At 37.4% G+C, this 23,944-nt stretch overlaps 1 protein-coding gene and 1 pseudogene across 2 annotated transcripts in view; both read right to left on the bottom strand.

Annotated features, from left to right (window-relative positions):
* Positions 1–23,944, bottom strand: part of MICU2 (mitochondrial calcium uptake 2) — a 174,572-nt gene that overhangs the window by 62,119 nt on the left and 88,509 nt on the right. For both annotated transcript variants that reach the window (XM_064586298.1, XM_045869182.3), the window contains exons 5-6: positions 6,797–6,844; positions 5,526–5,608 (exon numbers count right to left, since the gene is read on the bottom strand). In XM_064586298.1, the coding sequence (XP_064442368.1) occupies positions 5,526–5,608; positions 6,797–6,844 (131 nt within the window). The remainder of the gene's footprint in view (positions 1–5,525; positions 5,609–6,796; positions 6,845–23,944) is intronic.
* Positions 6,851–11,602, bottom strand: LOC123838415 (ATP synthase subunit d, mitochondrial-like; annotated as a pseudogene).

Below are 23,944 nucleotides of genomic sequence, written 5' to 3'. Positions count from 1 at the left end.
ACATTTATTCACAATGACGTAATGAAACAATTTCTATTTTTTCAAACCCATATCTCTTACATATAACATGTTTGAATTCATGAAACCTTCCAAATATTCTTTAAGTAGTCACATAGTTTTCTCTATAGCTTTCTGTTACTTTTAACTTCTACCACTTTGAGAAAGTGAATCCTGTAAGATTACTACCTGTTTTTCTGAACAGTAAGTGAAACTTGATGTATCCAGAGGTATAAGTCAGGCAACTTCAATCCTCTGGAACTCTCCAGCTTTCTTACTTAAGTTGCAAACCCACAAGAAAGATCTTTTTCAGCACTTGAAACAACTGTCATGAGGGACATGTAATAAAATATTTATGAAGATTTCTCAGAATTTATAGTCTTATATATTCTAAAGCAGTGCTGTCCAACAGAAATATAATAGAGCTACATAAGTCGTTTTAAGTTTTCTAGTAGCCACATATAAAAAAGTAGAAAGAAACAGATGAACATGAATTAATATCCCAACATTATTACTTCATCATGTATTCAAGATCCAACTGTTCATTCTCACTGATATCAGTGAGAATGAACTAGTATTATTCCTAACAATGAGGACAAAAATCAGAAATACAAATTAAAAGCATGAAAGTCTAAGGCCATTCAGTGTAAGGGTAAGTAACTCATGCCCTTAATAGACTCTAAAAATCTAACTAGCCCATCACGATGAAACTGACCTTCATAATGATAACCCTAAACTGTCAAAAAAATAAAGGATAAATTATGCACATTATAACACTTTGAAAAGACAGGGAAATATATATATATTCTTGGAGGGCTTATCAAAGAGTTACAAATGTTAAAAATTTAATCATGTTAAAAAGGTAAACCTCAATTTAAAAAATCATTTATATAAAACATTTCATTGTCTGACACTGCCAACTAAGTATTAATGTTACTCCTATAAATTCTGACCTCTGTCCTAACAGGTTTCAGCAAGATGTCTTCCTCAGCTTGTGTTGGAAAATTTGTTATTTTATGGCTTTAGACTTTGATCATTAATCCTTCTAGTATGTTAACAGTCCATGAGTCCTATCTTTTTCCAGTTGCATCGGGATATAACTGACATAAGGTGTACAAGCATGATGGTTTGACTTACATGTATTCTGAAATGATTACTGCAGTAAGTTTAGTTAGTATCTATCATCTCATACACATGCAATAAAAAGCAAAAGTAAAAAAAAAGTTTTCTCCTTGTCATGAGAACTCCCAGGAGTTACTCTTTCAACCACTTTCCTATGTATCACACAGCGGTGTTAACTATGGTTGTCATGTTGCACATTACACTCCTAGTACTTATTTATCTTCTAACTGGAAGTTTGTACCTTTTGACCACCCACTCCCCGCAACCCTGCCTCTGATAACTACAAATCTGATCTCTTTTTCTATGAGCTTGGTTTTTTGTTAGAGTCCACACAGAAGTAAGACCATATAGTATTTGCCTTTCCACGAGTCCCATTTTTTTTAAGATTTATTTATTTGAGAGAGAGAGAGAGAGAGTGCATGTGCGCACGTGACCACAGGGGAGTGGCAAAGGGAGAGGGAGAGAGAGAGAATCTCAAGCAGACTCCACACTGTGTGCAGAGCCCAATGCAGGGCTTGATCCCATGACCCTGAGATTGTGACCTGAGCTGAAACCAAGAGTTGGACAATTGAATGACTGTGCCACCCAGGCACCCCACCATGAGTCCTATTTTTTTTTTCCATGAATCCTATTTTTAAAATGGGTCCCCAGAAAGAAGCTTCTCACCTCCAATTATTTCAGTTCTGTGTGTTTCATGAAGTGCCCCTAACCACACAAAAATCCAAAGGTATCTGTTTTGGTGTGAGGGTATATTTTCTATGTGTTTTAGGATACTTTCTGGAATTTTATACCAACATACTGATCTGAAATATTGAGGCTAGTCTACAGTTAAGCTGAACTCACTACCTTCTAGATATTCCAGAATTCAATTTCCTATAATTGTATACTGGGTTCTTTTTCCTTAAATAAAATGTAAAAAAAATCTTAACCAGCTTCCACATAACCAATTCAGCAGATTAATCAATGCTCCCTGCTCCTCCTGTAGAACTCCATGACAGATGTTCACAGAAAGCTCTTCGCAAATCTCAAGAATGCTTGCACACTCCTACTCTCAGCAGCTAAGCTCAATGTTTGCTTAGTTTAAGTCTTTTGTGTTTCCAAACCAATTATACTCATTGCACTTGTTACTGTAATTACTTAATTTTATTAAATATTACTGGGAAGTAATAAGGTTTTCTGGAAACACCAGAAAGCTGTAGAAGTTTGTTTTTTAAAGATTTTATTTATTTATTTGAGAGAGACAGAGAGAGAGAGAGAGCAAGCGCACAAGTAGGGGGAGTGGCAGAGGGAGATGGAGAAGTGGGTTCCCTGCAGGGCTCCCTGTGGGGCTCAATCCCAGAACTCTGGTATCACGACCTGAACCAAAGGCAGACGCTTAACCGACTGAGCCACCCAGGCGCCCTGCTGCAGGAGAAGTTAACTACATGGGGACATTGGGACACTGGTCTTCCTTTTTGGCTTAGGTGAGAATGTAGCTTCAAAGACAAGTAAATTTGGTGAAAAATCAGAAGAGCCTGAAATGGAAGCATTAAGCACAGAGACTGTGTAAATTTTTTTTCTGAATGGTGATATAAATTGCAAATATAAAAGCATAAAATTTAGTCTCTTGGATCTGCCAACACCCTGAAATATGTGAGCCAGTACCACCTGCAGCTGCCAGATCCCATTAGAAACTGCAATGTCAAGGAAAGCACGATGGGATATCCTGCACCTGTTCCTGTTCTGATGGAAAGCTTGATTCTTTGAGTTTATGAGCCTTGGTTAAACATGGGGAGGGGGTGGTGGTGGTGGTGGTGGTGGTGGTGTGTGTGTGTGTTCCACTTGCAATAATGCAAATATTTATATCAATGAAAAATGAGTCTGAAAAGAGTTGCTTCAGTAAAAAAGGAAGGAGGAATACTTTATAGAGTTATTAAGGCACACTGCTAAAGAAAAAAGTTGCTTCTAATTAGGGTAAGACTGTAAAGAGTGCGAAAAATCACAAAGATCTTAAAGGATCCTACATTCAGACTGCTTCAGACCCGTCTTTACATTTTTTCTGGATTTAAAGAAAACAAACTGGAAAATGCAGATGATAAATTATGGACATACGTAGGCAAGAAAAATAGGTAATTTCAATCAGTGGCTCCACTTGAAAGAAAAGACCTTGGTTCTGGGACACCTGGGTGGCTTAGTTGGTTAAGCGTCTGCTTTGGCTCAGGTCATAATCTCGGGGTCCTGGGATCGAACCCCGCGTCGGGCTCTCTGCTCATCAGGAAGTCTGCTTCTCCTTTCTCACTCTCCCTCTGTGCATGCGCGCACGCTCTCACTCTCTCAAATAAATAAAATCTTAAAAAAACAAAGACCTTGGTTCTAAAATGGATGTGCATTTATTTAAGTTAATTAAAATGTCTGTTATTCAGGTATCTTTATTTTTTAAAAATTATTCTCCCTTTAACAGATTCTTTAAATTAATTGAACTACTGATAGTGGCCACATTGAGTAAGATGGGTTCTACTACACTTTAAGCTAAAACACTGAGAACTGCATCTGCTACTTTATTGTCCACTCACATAGATGTTCATGTCATTTACCTTAGTTTCCCCCACATGCTTAGATTTATATACTCTTTATACCCTCTTCCAGATAATTTCTAAAATGTTAAATAAGCCTACTTTTTATTGGATCCCACTGTTTTATAAATTTATCCTCTGGTTAGAACCTTTTGCTATGTCATTTGTTTCTAGCCTTTGAGCAGTTTCTTGTATATAAAAACCAAATATCTCAGTAATTAAATTGGCAAAGCCTGTGGAATGAAACCTTGTCAAAGGTGTTTACTGAGGTATAATTCATATACAATAAAATGCACTTGTTTAAACATACAGTCTGATGAGTTGTAACAAATTTATACACCCATGTCACTACCATCCTAATCAAGGTCTAAAATATTTCCAGCACTTTAGGAGATTCCCTCATGGAAACTGCAGTCAATTTGCAGTCAATTCCTTACTCCCTCTCAGCCCCAGGCAACCAATGATCTGCTTTCTGTTAGTATAGATATGTTCCTTTTCTAGAGTTTCATATCAAAGGAATCACACTATATGTACACTTTTTCCTTCACTTAGATTCATCCATGTTGTTGTACTTACTGGTAATTTGTTCCTTTTTATTTCTGAGTAGTATTCTATCGTATGGATACAATTTGTTTACCTAGTCACTTGACGAACACTTAGGTTGTTTCCAGTTTGGAACTATTATGAATAAAATTGTTATGAATATTCCCATACGGGTCTTTGGGTGAACATATGTTTTCTTTTCTTTGACTAAATACATAGAAGTGGAACTACCTCGTCATACGCTGAGTATACATTAAGAAGCTGCCAATTTTGTTTTCCAAAATGTATATATCATTTCACATTCCCATCAGCAATATAAGAGAGATCCATTTGCTTCACATCTCAAAGACTTTTTTAAAAAAAGTCATAAAGTAGTCATTTATGTATGTAATCAGTAATTATCAATCGTAGTTCTAAGAAGTTAGTATGTACCAAATGCTGTGTTATATACTTATCTCATGTTCTATTTTTTTCTCCACAAAACACTCTAATACATTAAAAACATTTAACTCTGGCACATACCCAACAGTTTATGTGCAGAGGTATTTTTTAATATTACCATCAACATTCTTGGAATGGAGTGAAATTTACTGGTTTTATGTCTTAGAGTTGTCTTGGAAACGTATTTTCATTTAAACAGATTTTCAGCTTTTCAAATATTAGTTTTAGCAAATTCCTGGAAAATCTGCACACATTTATACCTATTTGTAGCTTTTTCATTTTCCCCCCTATTCTTTATGAAGGCTTAATTTTTTTTTTTTTTTTTTTTTAAAGATTTTATTTATTTGACAGAGAGAGACACAGCGAGAGAGGGAACACAAGCAGGGGGAGTGGGAGAGGGAGAAGCAGGCTTCCCACTGAGCAGGGAGCCCGATGCGGGGCTCGATCCCAGGACCCTGGGATCATGACCTGAGCCGAAGGCAGACGCTTAACCAACTGAGCCAACCAGGCGCCCATGAAGGCTTAAGTTTTAATATTTCTTACTCCTTTATTGGGGGTAGGGGTGTATAAGAATAATTCTAAACATATCTATGAGGCCCTTTCTATTGTATTATCTGCCGAAATCATAAAAATAAAACCCTAAAAAATGCAGATGCATAAGGTCATTTCTCCCATAGGAATATTAAGCTCTGTCCCTTAACAGTTTCCTCCATTGTATTATGGAAAATTTAATACTTTTGAATATATAAATGATTTCTTGACATTTCATATGTAAGCTGTGGATATAAATTTTAATTTTTATGGAAATGTAAAATCACACAAGCATCCAAGTGTTTTATGATAAACTAAAAATAAGTAGAATCTGCTTACCTTAAAAAATTCCTTTTTCTCAACCATCTCATTACCATCTGCATCCAGCATTTTAAAAGCTACATGAAACCCAGTATGAGGTTCTGCAATTAAGTGAAAAGTGAATAGTTATTGAAATGTTGGTGAAATGCAAATTACTTATTCATCTATAGGTCTTCAAATTTGAAAAAACTTCTAGAAACTATTATATGAGTGCCTAAACAGAGAAAAAATGATCTTTTCTTATTATAATAATTTTCAAAGGCTGATATATTTTCACAGCTGTGCTGTTCTACTATTAAGTGCTCTGCTTTTCAAAGCAAAATTAATTTGAGAACTTACTTCTTTAACTCTACCAGGGGCTTTCCTATATTCTTATAGTAACTTGGCTATTTTCATACTGATTATTACTCTTTATTTCCCTCAGAGTAGGGTTGTTAAAAAATTTTTTATTTTGAAATAATTTTAGACCTAAGAAATGTTGTAAATATAGTATGGTGAGTTCTCAGATACTCTTCAGCCAGCTTTCTCTAATGTTAACATCTTCTATAACTATAGTATCATTGTCAAAACTGAAAATTAACACTGGTAATAGCATTTTAAACTGAACTACAGACTTTATTTGGATTTCAAGTTTTTCCACTAATGCTATTTTTTCTACTTTAGGATCAAATACAAGAAACCATGTTGCATTTAGTTGTTAGGTCTCCTTACTCTGCTCCAAGTTGTGAAAGTTTCTCACTCTTTCCTTGATTTTCATGACCAGTCTTAAGAGTACTGATTAGGAATTTTGAAGAATGTCTGATAAGGGTTTTTTAACATGTGAAGGCTAAGTTTGATTCTCTTCTGTTCAACAAGTCTTTTAAGGAGACAGAGTTATGGGGAGCCACAGTACAAAGGAAGTACAAGGGCTAATCTAATCCAACAGTATCATTTTGTTGATATAGAAACTAAGGTAGCATGAGAGACTATGGACTCTGAGAAACAAACTGAGGATTCTGGGGGTGGGGTGGGGGATGGGTTAGCCTGGTGATTGGTATTAAAGAGGGCACGTATTGAATGGAGCACTGGGTTTATATGCAAACAATGAATCATGGAACACTACATCAAAAACTAATGATTGACTGTATGGTGATTAACATAACATAATAAAATAAAAGTTAAAAAAAAAAAGAAACTAAGGTAGCAATAACGTTTTAATGATAAAGACATAAATACCTAACTTTCAAAACCTTGTTTGGTAAGAATAGAGAATTCCACATGATCACTGAGAAAAACTGTGGGGTACTTACTAGTGAGGATTGTAAGCAAGAAAAGATACTCAGTATACGAAATTAGTCCTGAAAGAGATAAAATAAAAACATCAGAAGGTAAGTTTTAGAAGGTTTAGAAGTAATCATATATAGATACTATATGGAAACTTCACCTAATTAAAAACACACACATTTTGGGGCACCTGGGTGGCTTGGTTGCTTAAGCATCTGACTCTTGATTTCTGCTCAGGTCATGATCTCAGGGTCGTGAGATCAATCCCTGCGTCTGGTGCTGGGCATGGAGACTGCTTAGGATTCTCTCTCTCTCCCTCTGCCCCTCCCCCCTCAAAAAAGGGGGGGGGATAAAAACACACACATTTTTACTTTAATTTACCTCTCTTTGGTACAGTGGAAAACTTCTATAATGGAGAGTTAAGTACAGTACTAACACTTAAAAAAGATACTATCTTTTCTCATCAGGTTACTATTACTAGTAAAAAAGGGGAATGGATGTTGGCTAGCAAATAATAGGTATCCACTACAGGTTTTATTTGCATGGCACTTCATGCAATTTCTATCTAAATTTCACTATTCATAACATCTCAAGTGAAGCAAATTTAAAAATTCAGTAGAGTAACAAAGATCTCAATATACAAAAGGTCAACCTATATTATTTAAAATGAGATTAATTAAATTTTTGCAGCAGTAACTTGATTTTCCTTTGGGAAACCATTCCTTCTCCATTCTCAAACATGTAGTTTTGGTAGGATGACCATCCTCACCTTTGAAGGTAGATGCTGATAGGCCTAAGCCAATCATCGTACTCTCACTGAATTGGTGCAGAGATGGGCAAAAGGCTGACCCAAGCTAATGGCTGCAGGGACTGGTTCAGGGATGGGCCTTGACCTAAGCTGGGTCACTCAGAGTGGAATTTCTGACAAGAATGCTGAATCATTCACTTTATTTTTTTTTCCTCCCCCATTCCCCTGGGCTTTGATGATGTGAGAATGTTTCACTTAGGAATGTGAGGCAATGGAGAGTGCCTGGAACTGTCAGACAGCCAGTGTTTAGGGCCTGAGAATGCAGCCAATCTTTAATTGGCAGGCCTGAAAGATGGATACTGGTGATGTCTGAGCACTGGATTAAATTGAACTTGAAGCTAGCTCTGTGTCTGGCTACTACTAGCTCTACATCTGTCCTTTCTTGCTCAAATAGATAGTGTCTGGGCTTATGTGCTTGCAATGAAAAGAACAGCAATAAATATAGAAACAGTGTCTTGTAAATCATGGCTTCCTGAGAAGCTAAAAATAATTTTCCTTCTGGATCACAAGTTTGATATAATAGCAAAATACACAATTAAAAAAAAACTTTATCATGGAAAACTTCAATCATACACAAAAGTAGAGAGAATATAATAAATAACTGTATTATATATATCAACTTCAGTAATTAACTCATGGCAGTTCTTGTTTTATCTATACCTCTTTTCACTCCCTTCCCCCCACTTCCCACTGAATTATTTTTTTAAAAGATTTTATTTATTTGAGAGAGAGGGGGAGAGAGTGCACATGCACAAGTGAGCAGAGGGGCAGAGGGAGACGGAGAAGCAGACTCCCTGCTGCGCACTGAGCCCAACTCAGGGCTCTATTTCAGGACCCTGTGATCATGACCTGAGCCGAAGTCAGACACTTGACAGACTGAGCCACCCAGGAGCCACCCCAACCCTCCCCACTGGATTATCTTAAGACAAATCTCAACATATTATTTCACAGGAGAAAATACAAGCTGTATCTCCAAAAAGACTGTCCCCTTCCCACAAATATATTTGCCACACCTAAAAAATTATCAATAATTCCTCAATATCATCAAACTCACATCACTTTTACAAATGTCCCTGTTTCAGAAAAAAATTTTTTCAAGTGTGCTCAAATCAGAATTCAAAAAAGGTCCCTGCATTACATTTGGTCAAAAGGTCTCAAGTCACTTTTTTTTTTATTGTGGCAAAATACACGTAACAAAAATTTTACCATTTTAACCATTTTTAAATGTACAGTGTAGTGCATGAAGTATTCATTGTTTTGCAACCATTATCAGAACTTTTTAATCATTACAAATTAAAACCCCTGCCTCCAGCCCCTGTAACCTCTCTTCTGTTTTCTGTTGCTATGAATTTGCCTACTCTACGGACCTCATATAAATGGAATCATACAGTATTTGTCCTTTTGTGTCTGGCTTATTTCACTTAGCATAATGTCTTCAAGGTTCATCCACATTGTAGCATGTGTCAGAATTCCATTCCTTTGTAAGGTTGAAAAATATTCCACTATATATATATATATACCACATTTTGTTTATCCATCTGTTGATGGACATCTGGGTTGTTTCCACCCAGCTAATGGCTATTGTGAGTAATTCTGCTACCAACATTGGTGTACAAGTATCTGTTTGAGTTTCTTTTAATTTTTTTGGGTATTTACCCAGGGTGGGATTGCTGGATTGTATGGTCATTTTATTCTTAATTTGAGGAACCCCCATACTTTTTTCAAAAGTGGTGGCACCATTTCACATTCCCACTAACAGTGCACAGAGGTTATGATTCCTCCACATCCTTGCCAACACTTGTTTTTTTTCTTGATAATAGTGGTATTAAGGGGTATCTCATTATGGTTTTGACCTGCATTTCCCTAATGGTTAGTGATGTCAGGCATATTTTCACATAGAAATTAGTCAACTGTGTATCTTCTTTGGAGAAAGGTCTATTCGAGTCTTTGCCCATTTTTTAATAAGTTTGGTTTTCTTGTTGTTGAGTTATAGGAGTTCTTTATATATACTGGATTTTAACCCCTTATATGATTCGCAAATATTTTCTCCTTTCCTGTGGGTTGCCTTTTCATTCTCTTCAGAGTGTACTTTGATTCACAAGTTTTAAATTTTTCTTTTGCTTTCTGGTCTTAAATCTTTTTTTTTTTTTTTTTTTAAGTAGGCTCCATGTCTAGTGTAGAGCCCAATGTGGGGCCTGAATTCATAACCCTGAGATCAAGACCTGGGCTGAGATCAAGAGTCAGATGCTTAACCAACTTACTTGTTAAAGATGCCTGGTCTTTTTTTAAAAGATCTTATTTATTTATTTGACAGAGAGAGACACAGCGAGAGAGGGAACACAAGCAGGGGGAGTGGGAGAGGAAGAAGCAGGCTTCCTGCGGAGCAGGGAGCCTCATGTGGGGCTCTATCCCAGGACCCTGGGATCATGACCTGAGCCGAAGGCAGACGCTTAACGACCTGAGCCACCCAGGCGCCCCGATGCCTGGTCATTTGACCTGCAAAGTTTCTTACAGTCTAGAAAATTTTGCTGACTGCACCTTCTTGGTGTCATTTCACATGTTCCTCTAACTTCCGTATTTTTTTTTCCTTTTAAAGATTTTATTTATTTATTTGACAGAGAGAGAGAGTCAGTGAAGAGAGAACACAAGCAGGGGGAGTGGGAGAAGGAGAAGCAGGCTTCCCACTGAGCAGGGAGCCCGACGCGGGGCTCGATCCCAGGACCCTGGGATCATGACCTGAGCCAAAGGCAGAAGCTAAACGACTGAGCCACCCAGGCGCCCCTAACTTCTATATTTTCTATAAACTGGTACTTAGATCCAGAGGTGTGTTGAGATTCAAGTTTGATTTTTGGTTAAGAATTTTTTCTTTTTTAAAAAGATTTTATTTATTTATTTGACAGAGACAGAAGAGAGAGCACAAGCAGGGGGAGCAGCAGGCAGAGAGAGAGGGAGAAGCAGATTCCCCACTGAGCCGGGAGCCCGACATGGGGCTTGATCCCAGGACCCCAGATGATGACCTGAGCTGAAGGCAGATGCTTAACCAGTGCCCCTTTGGCAAGAATTCTTATTTATTTATTTATTTTTTCACCGTATCATTATTTTTAATGTCCAGCATTTACAATACGAGGGCCAGAGCTTTCTCCCCAACTCAAGTTTATAAATTCTCAATTGTCTTGTGAGGCCAATAGGGATACTTCTTCTTGTCTAATTTGGTTTCTGCGAAGACTTCATTCAGGTCCTCAATGGTCATCTGATCAAATGGAATTATGTTCCTCATCTTCTCCAGCTCTTTTTCATATTCCTCAATCCTGGCCTTTGAGAGAGACAAAAACTCGGCACAACTTTTCACATCTTCTTTTTCTTCAGCATCCACCTGAACAGTATATTTATCCTCTGGCACAGGAACCTTCAGGGCATTAAACTTCTTCTCAAAGTCATCTACCAAACCAGCCTTCGCCACATTGGCCTTGTAGTAAGCCCAGTCGACAGCAAGTGGTTTCTCATGGATAGCAGCCAACCTGGAGGTAAGTGTCTCATTCCAGGATTTCAGGGAGTTAGCAATGGCCTTCTGGTTTCGAGGTATGATCTCCCCAAACTACCCAGTCAATGGTTTTTAGAGCAAGTTTTCGTGCAGCCATCTTGAGATCCTTCACCAATGCCAGCAGCCCAGAGTCCACAGCAGCAAGGAACGTAACTGAGTCCAAGAATTCTTAATAGATGGTGCTGTATACTACCAACAGGAGGCCAGAATAAAAATGTTTATTAAAAATGCTAAATACTATTGAGAAACAATGATAATAAAAGTTACAGATTTTGGAAATATGTGAAATCATTTCTAGACCTTAGATCATCAGAGATGTCTCAGAGGAAGTAATTCTAAAAATGGTCTTCTAACGTATGGAGGAAGTAATTCCAAAACCGGTCTTCAAAGTAATTCTAAAAATGGTCTTCAAACGTATGGAAAATTCCAAATGAAAAACTTAAAAGAGGTGTGGGATAGGGGCACCTGGGTGGCTCAGTTGTTAAGTGTCTGCCTTCGGCTCAGGTCATGATCTTACGGTCCTGGGATTGAACCCCGCATTGGGCTCCCTGCTTAGCAGGAAGCCTGCTTCTCCCTCTCCCACTCCCCCTGCTTGTGTTCCCTCTTTTGTTGTGTCTCTGTCAAATAAATAAATAAAATCTTTAAAAAAAAAAAAAAGAGGTGTGGGATAATAGATGAAGCTGAATATGAAAACTAACTATAAAAATATGAAAATTAAAAAGTAGCTGTCAGAAATAACATCTATGTGGAAGAAGCAATGGGAAAGGCTGCGATCACAGCCTAGACATGAGGAATAAAGGCCTGCAGAGGGTGATGGTAGTGGATTTGCCCTACTGGCTCCCAATCAAGTAACACACAGACTCAGGGCCCAAGTTCAGTGCAAGGCAGGTAAGGACTTTATATCTAGGTAAATCAATGTTTTAGCTACAAGTAGCTTCAGGCACATTTTAAATGACTTACATTTTTGTGCATTACCAACTTTTGGTTTGGAGCAGGTGTACTTCTTTTTAATAAAAAAGCCCACAGTAAGTCTTCAGATATTTTTCCTTAAAAATATTCAGTGTTTATAAGGAGGGAGAATAAATTAAATGTGTTTTGTCATTACCTCATTACCTGAGAGAAGTACTCTAATGTTAGTTGAAGGATCAAAGTATTTCATCCCTTGGCAGACTCAAAAAAGCGGAGAACAGCTTTTTTTTTTTCTTTCTAATTTTCAAAGGAATATGGCAATGTGAAAAAATGGCCAAACTGCTAGACTGACATGGGCTTGGTGCCAAAAGGAGGCCTCACACTTCTCTACACATGGGTACACGTCCTCTACAAGGGGACTTTGCGAAAAAGAAAATTCCAGTGTCTTTCTTTGAAATGCTGACTTAAATAAAAAGCTTGAATAAACAGTTGAGACAATGTAAAAACAGCACCTACACTCTCAAAATAGATTATAAACAATATAGTTGTACAACAGCATTCTAGGCATCTGCCCTCTGAAAATGCTTTGAAAGAAAACTGATACTTCAGAATACAGGAGAAACAGTTTAATGTATGTATTTCTTATATTTAATTGTAAAGTAAATGCTGTTAAATGGCAATGTTTTAAAAGTGCATGTTAAATAGGTGAACTGTTTTATATAATTATATTAAAAATTTGTTAATGAATCCTTAAGGAAGGGCCATCAGAAGAGATGACTAAATTCTGTTATTTACTATGCTTCTCTACAAATATTTTAAATTTGGAACCATTCTAAACTATGACTTGCTACTGAATGCAATTTTGAGAACTCTGTTTCCCAAAGAGAAATTAACATATCCATCATGAGAACATATTTATATATCTTACAATGTTATCTTTTAATTTATATTCAGTACATCCTTAAGGACTATATGATATTAAGAATTCTGCTCATTTCAAAAAAATGCAGTTAGTTATAACTTATATTTTTCTTTATAATAATGCATGGTGGATGAGTTACTTTCTTATTTCAAGGATATATTATTGTTTGCTAGTTAGCATATAGTATAAATTTTGATAGTTGTTTTATGTGGTAAAAGGGAATATTTTAAATTGTTCCCAATGTAGCTAAATTTTACATTCTTTTCAAGTGACTTCATTAATATCAGCAAAGAAGTAATATGTGAAAAATGAATCTGTTGAATCTCTCCTATATAATGTTCATATTAGTGTCTTTTCTTTAAGCTGGAAATGTACATTTCAACTCATAAATTTCCAAGAAAAACAGAAGTAACTGTTGTTAAGACACTCCCCAAGAATTTTTTCTTGATCTGTTTCCTGTAAATTCTCTAGAGGTAGGGAGAAGAGAGGATGAATTCGATAAATACCTAGGAAGCAAAATTAGGAAGACTTTGTATCTGACTGCATGTGAAGGATGGAAGTGGCAAAGAGAGAAAGGGTTCAGAGACATTTCCTGGGTTTTGATGAGGTGCGTGAAAAGCAGTACTACCAAATGAAACCAAGAAAAGAATGTGCTGGTTTAGGGAGAAGATGGTGAGTTCAGTTTGGGATATGATGAACTCAAGGAAATGGAGAAACCCGTAAGCTGGCATCTGGCAGCTGGTTTGGATACCGAAGTCTGAAGCTCAGGAGAGGAGCCTGGGCTGGAGACACTGAAGGGGATCTGAGAGTTAGCATCAGTATACATGGGCGCTAAACAAGAGGAGGAGAGTAGTAAGCAAAGGACAGATCCTGGGGAGCACGAACGCTTAATGGGCAGGAAAAGGAAGAGAAACCAATGACAGAAAGAGAGGTACCAAGAGAACTGGGATAATGTAGTTTCAAAGAATCCAAGAGAACTTGTGGCACATGAATTTGCCTAATAATAATAAAAAGATCTTTTAGTGACACTTGATCTCAAGGAACGGCAGAGAAGCTTTATGTATGTTATTCCCACCATAACCCTGGAACTAGAGACGGTTACCTTTATTTTACAGATGAAGTAGGTGTTAAAGAAACTCACAAACTCCAGGGCATACAGGAATTGTGAAGCTCCGCACGTTTGGCCTGTGACACTTCCCATCCTTAGGGATGGGTGTTCTTTTCCCAGCTACAGCATGGTACCGTAGATGTGTTCGAGGGATGGAGAATATGAAGGGTTAGGACTGAGACCCCAGTCAGAGTGGAATACAGGCAAGCATAGGAAAGCCCACGTAAGGGAGACCAGCATTTGGAGGAATGGTGAACTAGCAGTTCTCACTTTGCCCTTCCGTGGCATTTCTAATTCTTCCTACGTATGCAACCCTGCTGTTCCCTCATTTCCCTGTCAGCTGCTTAGTTTTCCTGTCACTGTTAAGTCACACTTTGAGTCCTGATTTCCCTACCAGCCTTTTATTAATGAAGGCTGTTCTTTCATATGTTCCTATGTGGTAGGGAGATAGGCTTAAATTCTCCTCCTGCAGGTGCCCAGCACAAATCATTTATTCCTTCTCACTGACTTTGAAATGAATGCTATCTACATTATCTATCCTTGCAGTCATTTATTCCTCCTGGTTCCTCTTAAAGCCTCTCTCTCCCTCTCTCTAATCATCTCCTTTCCTTTATTTTCCATACTAATAACCTTATGCACTTTGCCTAAAGGAAAAATATCAAACTTTCTGCTGTGGACTTCCACGTTCTGTTTTTCTAATAGTGCATCACTAAGGGCCCTCCTCCCAGCCATCCAGAAATACTGGCTTTTAATGCTTTTAGAAATCTTGGAAATGTATGATGGCCCTATTCATTCTGAGAATATAAATAACTCTCTAGCTATGTAAGGAACAGGGAGAGAGTACTATCCAATAGGAAAATATGTGAGTAGGCTGATGAATTTATCTTCTTGACAGTTAGAAAGGTATATATATAGAAAGGGAGACAGAGAAAGACATACAGAGATATATGTGCCTGTAACTGAAAGTTAAAGAAAATAAAGAAGTTACTGATAATCCTCCTCCGTGGCCTCTGAAAACAAACATTTATTTCACCTCCCTTATGGCACAGAAGCAGCGAAGCTGGTAAAGACCTACAGAGTCACAATGCTGCTCCTAGAAATCAGAACCACGATTTCCAGAAGGGGCCACACTCTAACAGAGTCCTGACTGAATGCCTCTCATGAGGATGCCTCTCTGACTCCTCATCTGCTGATAACAAAACTGCTTCATGAATCTTGCATCAAGCAAGAGGCTGAATGAAGATAACAGTGCGCTCAATTTCAAGAAGAGAACAACACCTTTTAAAATCCCCCCCTACCCCCAAAAGAAGGGGATAAGAAAATCTACTGAAATTTTTTCCTATCTGAAACACATTTTGGAAATGGGAATAACTTTCTATCTTCCCTACAAATCTCACTGTTGCTTACAAGGCTTCCATTATAACCTCTTTTATGGAAGCTCTATCACCATTTGCTATCTTCTCTATACCAAGAAAATGAACGTTTGCTTACTGCTCTTTGAAATCTCAACTCCCACACCATACTTAAGGCCTCAAAAATATCATCCTTCCTTTGCCAGATGGCCTCCCACCTCCTTTAGTTTGTTACGTCTTGCCTTCAAACTCCATTATCTCCTGTGACATAGACAGTTTCTCACTGCTTGCTAGGACTGACAAGTCAGCCCCTTCATTCAAACTCTCCCCATCAGAATGACCTGTTTGATTTCCCCAGCTTAGATGGTTCTGGTTGAATTTCATCAAAGGAGACAGAGAAGAAACCACTAGGATGGTAAGAAAACAACACAAGAAAGTATGGGGTCCTAGAAGCCAAAAGAAGGGACTGGTTTGAGGTGAGAGCAGGTCATAGTGTCAGTACTGCTGGGGTCACGGATGCCGAGAATATGGAATATCTTCACTGGATCTGACAAGAGGAGGTCACTGATGGTCTTGACAAGAGTGCTGTCGTTGGAGAATGGGTGCCAGACTGAAGCGGGCTGAAGGATGACTGGGAGTTGAGAAAGTGAGCACAACACAAAATAAAGAGCTTGCCTATGAAAAGGGATTACAAAGTATGGAGACAGTGGATGTAGGGTCACAGGAGGAATGTTTTTCCTTAAATATGGGAGATGCTGAAGTTCTTATATAAGAGAGGAATGATACAGTGCCCAGAAAGAGAATGTGGCAGGGGGAGGGAATAAGACCAGAATGGAGAAGTCTTGTGAAGGCAACAGAAGAGGCCTGGGGCAAATACAGGGAGGCAGCACTATTTCTGCTACAGGGAACAATACTTCTGTAACCAAGTGAAGGTGGAGAAGGTGGACATAGTTGCAGGATGTGGATGCACTAGATTTGGAGGCATGTTCTTTTTCCTTTATGTAAAGGAAAAAATGTCTTTTTTTTTTAGATTTATTTATTTTATTTTTTTTATTTGAGAGAGAGAGAATGAGAGACAGAGAGCATGAGAGGGAAGAGGGTCAGAGGGAGAAGCAGACCCCCCACTGAGCAGGGAGCCCGATGTGGGACTCGATCCCAGGACTCCAGGATCATGACCTGAGCCGACGGCAGTCGCTTAACCAACTGAGCCACCCAGGCGCCCAAGGAAAAAATGTCTTTAAAGTTCATTAAATTCTTCTCTGCATAGGCTATACTTCATTATGAATTTTACTAATTTTAACAATCGTCTTCATGATTGTGAATACAATATATAATAGAGATACGTTCATCTTATCTATGGTAGGGTAGTGCAATTAAAAAACTGTTTTGTGCTCAAGACTGCCAAGATCAGGTTTATTTACTTTGATTAACTTAATGCATTTTATAGGTCATGTACTTTGAAGTAACTACACACCACATAAAATATGGTGATACAATGAATAACTTCAATTTAAATAATATCTAGTTCAGGAAAAGCAAAAATATTCTATATGACAGTTGCAGGTCATTAAGCATTAAGCTGATAAAATGTTGGTCACTAGGAGGCAGAGGTTTCACCTAGTATATTTTAGAAATATTTTACATCAAAAGGAAGTATATTAATGAAAAATAAAGTAAAATTACTTGCTGAGAATTCCATGTTTTTATTCAGGTGTTGATAAATAGTTGATGTACTCTTTCTAAAATTTATGAAAGCTTTACTGCTAGCTGGATTTAATTTTGTTGGTAAAGTAATAGCAATTAATCTTAACTGGGAATTTCAATATAAATTACTGAAAAGATTTAATTGGAAAATACTGTTTAAAAACTTGTAGTCTTTGTACTTTCAATTCACAGAAAGGCTAACTCAAATTACATTAATGAAAAAACTCAAGGGACTCACTGAAATAGATCAGAATAATTTGTAATTAGTGTGTTCACGTTAACATTAATTAGCATGGAATGAAATTTTAGATGAATATCTGTTATGTGCTAGAGAACATTTTAGGCAACATGCTATGCAAATGACCACAAAGATTTATCCTCTTGGAGAATTTATGGTTTAATTAGAAAATACGAGAGACAGTACAGTGCAACAAAATGCAAAAAAATGAGAAAGAACAAGATCTCTGGGGTTTCAGAGATTACTTTCACAGAGCAGGACAGCTGATGAGCAGGAAGTTGGCAGGTACAGCAGGGGGCATTTAAGGCACTCCTGAAAGTGTGGAAGGTTAATGCAGGGGAATGAGGCTTGTGGAGGTAATTCTTTTCAGAAGTGAAGGGTTCTTCTAAAGTCCTTGAAAATGAGTCCCTCTTATTAGTACTACAGATTAATCTCTTACCTCTTAGATACTTTTCTCTTAAAATAATTTAAACTTTCTCTCTTGTTTTTATTTTATGAATTTGCCTTAAAATTAACTTTTAATAGAATTCCTAAAATTACATATTTATATTAATGTATTCAGAAAGTATTTTTCATGGAAGGATACCTCAAAGCCAGAGCTTTGAGCTAAATATCAGTATTTGGGATTTAAATAGTATTCCTAAAATCTTCTCTGAAGTGCCAAATTAACGACACTTTCCTAAAATTTGTACTACGATTTAAAAGGCATTATTTATTTTAATTTATAAACTCACTAATAAGAGGCCAAGATCCAGTTAATACTACAATCTTAAAAACCATATAGCTATTACAATACTGCTATTATTATCAGTTATGAATTTCTAATGTGCCAGACACATAGTAAGGAAACAGAGACTAACTTGCCCAAGATCACACAGATAACTAGTAGAGCTGGGAATCCAAACTCAGCTTAAAGCTCATTCTCCTAATCAGTTTAAGCAGATACTACAAACATTAAAAACATCTTATTTTATTATATCCTTTCAACAATCCCATAAAGGCAGGTACCACTATCTTGTTTTATTTTTATATATATTTTAAAGATTTTATTTATTTGAGAGAGAGCGAGAGCGCATGAACAGGGGGCAGGGGCAGAGGGAAGGAGAGAAGCAGACTCCCCACTGAGCAGGGAGCCTGATGCTGTGGGACTTGATCCCAGGACTCTGGGATCATAACCTGAGCTGAAGGCAGACACTTAACCGACCGAACCACACAGGCACCCTACTATCTTGTTTTAAAGGCAATGAAAGTGAGGATGAAAGAGATTAAGTAACTTCCTGAGGTCATAAAACCAGGAAAAATTTGAATTTAAGTCTACTGATTCAGAACATACTCTCTTATTCACTACCTAGAGACTACTTCCCAGTAAACTCCCACTTGAAAAAGGAGATTTTTAACCTCTTTAAGTACATCTGGTGCTGACTGGAAAGAATGAGGTAAGGGGTGGGATGGAGTGGTGTAAAGATAATTAGACAGTTTAGTATGAGGAACTAATACTTGTAGAATATAATTCAAGTTTATGTAGTCCACTAAATTATTGACGCACTGAAGTAAGAGCAGAAATTGATACTAATAATAAGCAGTTTGACTGCTACTGACTTCATGGAGCTGGGGTGCCAATGTCATTCCTTTTTTGTCATATTTTGTTTTCTTTCTGTACGGAGTGTTATGTGATACACTTATTCTCATTTTAAAACTAATGTTCACATGCAAAAACAAGGTAAAAACAAATGTTGATAGGAGAATGTCATAAATCTCTTGAGCTAATGGTCACAAGTCTTCTGTATTCATGACCCACTGATTTGGAAATTACATTTGCTGCTTAATTCTCCAACTCCTCAGACAACAGGAGAGAACATTATCACTAACTTCAGGTGAACACTTTATCTACTTGCCACTGACTTGTCCTTATATAAAAAGGACCAGTGGAGGTCCTCTGCCTATTTGTATGAGCACATTTAAATATATTCCAGTGACACTTACTGAAATGAAATTCGGCTTGAATAGATAGGACAGTAAAGCTAAATGCGATTTATTTATTATCAATTTTTATTTACATTGTAGTTAGTTAACATATAGTGTAATATTGGTTTTAGGAGGAGAATTTAGTGATTCATCACTTACATGTAACACCCTGTGCTCATCACAAGTGCCCTCCTTAATGCCCATTGCCCATTTAGCCCATCCCCTGCCCACCTCCCATCCAGCAACCCTCAGTTTGTTCTCTATAGTTAAGAGTCTCATGGTTTGTCTCCCTCTCCCTTTTTTTCCCATCCCCTAATTCATCTGTTTTGTTTCTTAAACTCCATAGATGAGTGAAATCATATGGTATTTGTCTTTGTCTGACTATTTCACTTAGCATAATACACTCTAGCTCCATCCATGTCATTGCAAATGGCAAGATTTCATTTTTTGATGGCTGAGTAATATTCCGGTGTGTGTGTGTGTGTGTGTGTGTGTGTGTGTGTGTGTGTGTATACATACGTATATACCACCTTTTCTTTATCCACTCATCAGCTGATGGACATTTGGGCTCTTTCCATAATTTAGCTATTGTTGATAGTGCTGTTGTAAACATCAGGGTGCATGTGCCCTTTTGAATCAGTAGGTTTGCATCCTTTGGGTAAATACCTTGTACTGCAACTGCTGGATCAGAGGGTAGTTCTATTTTTAACTCTTTGAGGAACCTCCATACTGTTCTCCAGAGTGACTGTCCCAACCACATTCCCACCAACAGTGTAAGAGGATTCCCCTTTCTTTTCATCCTTGCTAACATCTCGTTTCCTGTGTTGTTAATTTTAGCCATTCTGACAGGTGCGAGGTGGTATCACATCATGGTTTTGATTTGTATTTCCCTGATGATGAGTGATATTGAACATCTTTGCATGCGTCTGTTAGCCATCTGGATGTCTTCTTTGGAAAAGTGTCTGTTCATGTCTTCTGCCCACTTCTTAACTGGATTATTTGTTTTTTTGGGTGTTGAGTTTGATAAGTTCTTTATAGATTTTGGATACTAACCCTTTATCAGATATGTCATTTGCAAATACCTTCTCCCATTCAGTAGGTTGCCTTTAAGTTTTGTTGATAGCTTCCTTTGCTCAGCAGCTTTTTATCTTGATGAAGTCCAAGGAGTTGATTTTTGCTTTTGTTTCCCTAGCCTCCAGAGATATGTCTATAAGAAATTGGCTATGGCTGATCTCAGATATTATTGCCTGTGTTCTCCTCTAGGATTTTGATGGCTTCCTATCTCACATGTAGGTCTTTCATCCATTTTGTATTTATTTTTGTGTATGGTGTAAGAAAGTGGTTCAGTTTCATTCTTCTGCATGTGGCTGTCCAGTTTTCCCAACACCATTTGTTGAAAAGACTCTCTTTTTTTTCCATTGGATATTCTTTCCTGCTTTGTTGAAAATGAGTTGACCATATAGTTATGGTCCATTTCTGGGTTTTCTATTCTGTTCCACTGATGTGTTCCATTGATCTTAGGTGTCTGTTTCCCACCCCCCCAGTACCATACTGTTTTGATCACTATAGCTTTGTAATATAGTTTGAAGTCCTGCATTCTGATGCCTCCAGCTTTGCTTTTCTTTTTCGTCTTCTGCTTTGGCTATTCCATGGTCTTTTGCGGTTCCATACAAATTTTAGGATGGTATGTTCTAGCTCTGTGAAAAATGTTGGTGGTACTTTGATAGGGATTTATTAAATATATAGACTGCTTTGGGTGGTATAGACTAGACACTTTTACAATATTTGTTCTTCCAATACATGGGCATGGAATGTTTTCCATTTCTTTGTGTCCTCTTCAATTTCTTTCTTAAGTGTTCTATAGTTTTCAGAGTACTGATCTTTAACCTCTTTGGTTACATTTATTCCTAGGTATCTTATGGGTTTTGGTGCAATTGTAAATGGGATCAATTCCTTGATTTCTCTTTCTGCTGCTTCATTATTAATATATAGAAATGCCATAGATTTCTGTACGTTGATTTTGTATCCTGTGACTTTGCTGAATTTATCAGTGCTAGGAATTTTTTGGTTGTCTTTTAGGTTTTCTACATAGAGTATCATTTCCTCTGCAAATAGTGAAAGTTTAACTTCCTCCTTGCCAATTTGGATGTCTTTTATTTCTTTTTGTTGTTTGATTGCTAAGGCTAGGACTTCCAGTACTATATTAAATAACAATGGTGACAGTGGACATCCCTGTTGCGTTCCTGACCTTAGGGGAAAAGCTCTTGGTCTTTCCCCATTGAGGATGATATGAGCTGTGGGTCTTTTGTATATGGCTTTTATGATGTTAAGGTATGTTCCATCTATAACTACTTTGTTGAGAGTTTTTATCAAGAATGGATGCTGTGTTTTGCCGAATGCCTTTTCTGCATTTATTGAGAGGATCATATGATTCTTATCCTTTTTAAAAATTATTAATGTAGTGTGTAGCAGGTTGATTGATTTACAAATATTAAACGACCCTTGCAGCCAAGGAATAAATCCGCTTGATCATGGTGAATAATCCTTTTAATGTACCGTTAGATCCTATTATCTAGTATCTTGTTGAGAATTTTTGCATCCATGCTCATTAGAGATATTGACCTGTAATTCTCCTTTTTAGTGGGGTCTTTGATTTTGGAATCAAGGTAATGCTGGCCTAAGAGAATGAGTTTGAAAGTTTTCCTTCCATTTCTATTTTTGGAATAGTTTTAGAAAAATAGGTATTAACTCTTCTTTAAATGTTTGGTAGAATTTCCCTGGGAAGCCACCTGGCCCTGGACTCTTGTTTATTGGGAGATTTTTGATTACTGACTCCATTTCTTTGCTAGTTACAGGTATGCTCAAATTTTCTATTTCTTCTTGTTCTGGTTTTGGTAGTTTGAATGTTTCTAGGAATTTATCCATTTCTTTCAGATTGCCCAATTTGCTGGCATGTAACTTTTCATAATATTCTTTTATAACTGTTTGTATTTCTTTGGTGTTGGTTGTGATCTCTCCTCTTTCATTCATGATTTTGTTGATTTGGGTCCTTTCTCTTTTCTTTTTGATAAGTCTGCCTAGGGGTTTACTAATTTTATTATTTCTTTCAAAGAATCAGCTCCTAGTTTCATTGATCTGTTCTACTGGTTTTGTTGTTGTTTCTATATAATTTATTTCTGCTCTAATTTTTATCATTTCCCTTCTGCTGGCTTTAGGCTTTATTTGTTGTTCCTTTTCTAGCTCTTCTAGGTGTTAAGATTAAGTTGTGTATTTGAGACCTTTTTTTTTTTTTTTGCCTCTTGAGGTGGGCCTGTACTGTTATATACTTCCCTCTAATGACTGCTTTTGCTGCATCCCAAAAGTTCTGGACTGTTGTGTTTTCATTTTCATTTGCTTCCATGTATTTTTTTAATTTCTTCAATTTCCTGGTTAACCCATTCTTTCTTCGTAGGATGTTCTTTAACCTCCATTTATCTGTGGTCTTTCCAAATTTTTTCTAGTGGTTGATTTTAAGTTTCATAAGGGTTGTGGTCAGAAACTATGCACGGTATGATCTCAATCTTTTTGTATTTGTTAAGGTCTGATTTGTGACCTAGTCTGTGATCGATTCTGGAGAATGTCCCATGTGTACTTGAAAAGAATGTGTATTCTGCTGCTTTAGGATGAAATGTTCTGAATGTACCTGTTCAGTCCATCTGGTCCAGTGTGTCGTTCAAAGCCATCATTTCCTTGTTGATTATCTGGTTAGATGATCTGTTCATTTCACGAAGTGGGATGTTAAAGTTCCCTACTGTTACTGTATTATTATCAATGAGTTTCTTTATGTTTATTATTAATTGATTTATATCTCCCAAGTTAGGGGCATAAATATTTTTAATTGTTAGATGTTGTTGTTGGATAGACTGTTTTATTATTATATACTGTGCCCTTCATCTCTTGTTACAACCTTTGGTTTCAAATCTAGTTTGTCTGGGGAGCCTAGGTGGCTCAGTCATTAAGCGTCTGCCTTCGCCTCAGGTCATAATCCTGGGCTCCTGGGATTGGGCCCTGCATCAGGCTCCCTGCTCAGTGGGAAGCCTGCTTCTCCCTCTCCCACTACCCCTGCTTGTGTTCCCTCTCTCACTATGTCTCACCCTGTCAAATAAATAAATAAAAACTTAAAAAAAAAATCTAGTTTGTCTGATATAAGGATGGCTATTCCAGCTTTTTTTTTTTTAAATTTTATTATGTTATGTTAATCACCATACATTACATCATTAGTTTTTGATGTAGTGTTCCATGATCCATTCAGTGCTCCATCCAGTACGTGCCCTCTTTAATACCCATCACCAGGCTAACCCATGCCCCCACCCCTCTCCCCTCTAGAACCCTCAGTTTGTTTCTCAGAGTCCATAGTCTCTCATGGTTTGCCTCCCCTCCGATTTCCCCCCCTTCATTTTTCCCTTCCTACTATCTTCTTTTTTTTAACATATAATGTATTATTTGTTTCAGAGGTACAGGTCTGTGATTCAACAGTCTTACACAATTCACAGCGCTCACCATAGCACATACTCTCCCCAATGTCTATCACCCAGCTACCCCATCCCTCCCACCCCCCACCACTCCAGCAACCCTCAGTTTGTTTCCT

Source organism: Mirounga angustirostris, unplaced genomic scaffold (genome assembly GCF_029215605.1).
Source record: "Mirounga angustirostris isolate CCGP_5_RB_7025 unplaced genomic scaffold, mMirAng1.0.hap1 SCAF_3, whole genome shotgun sequence".
NCBI classification, from domain to species: Eukaryota; Metazoa; Chordata; class Mammalia; order Carnivora; family Phocidae; genus Mirounga; species Mirounga angustirostris.
This window is presented reverse-complemented; position numbering and strand designations above follow the sequence as displayed.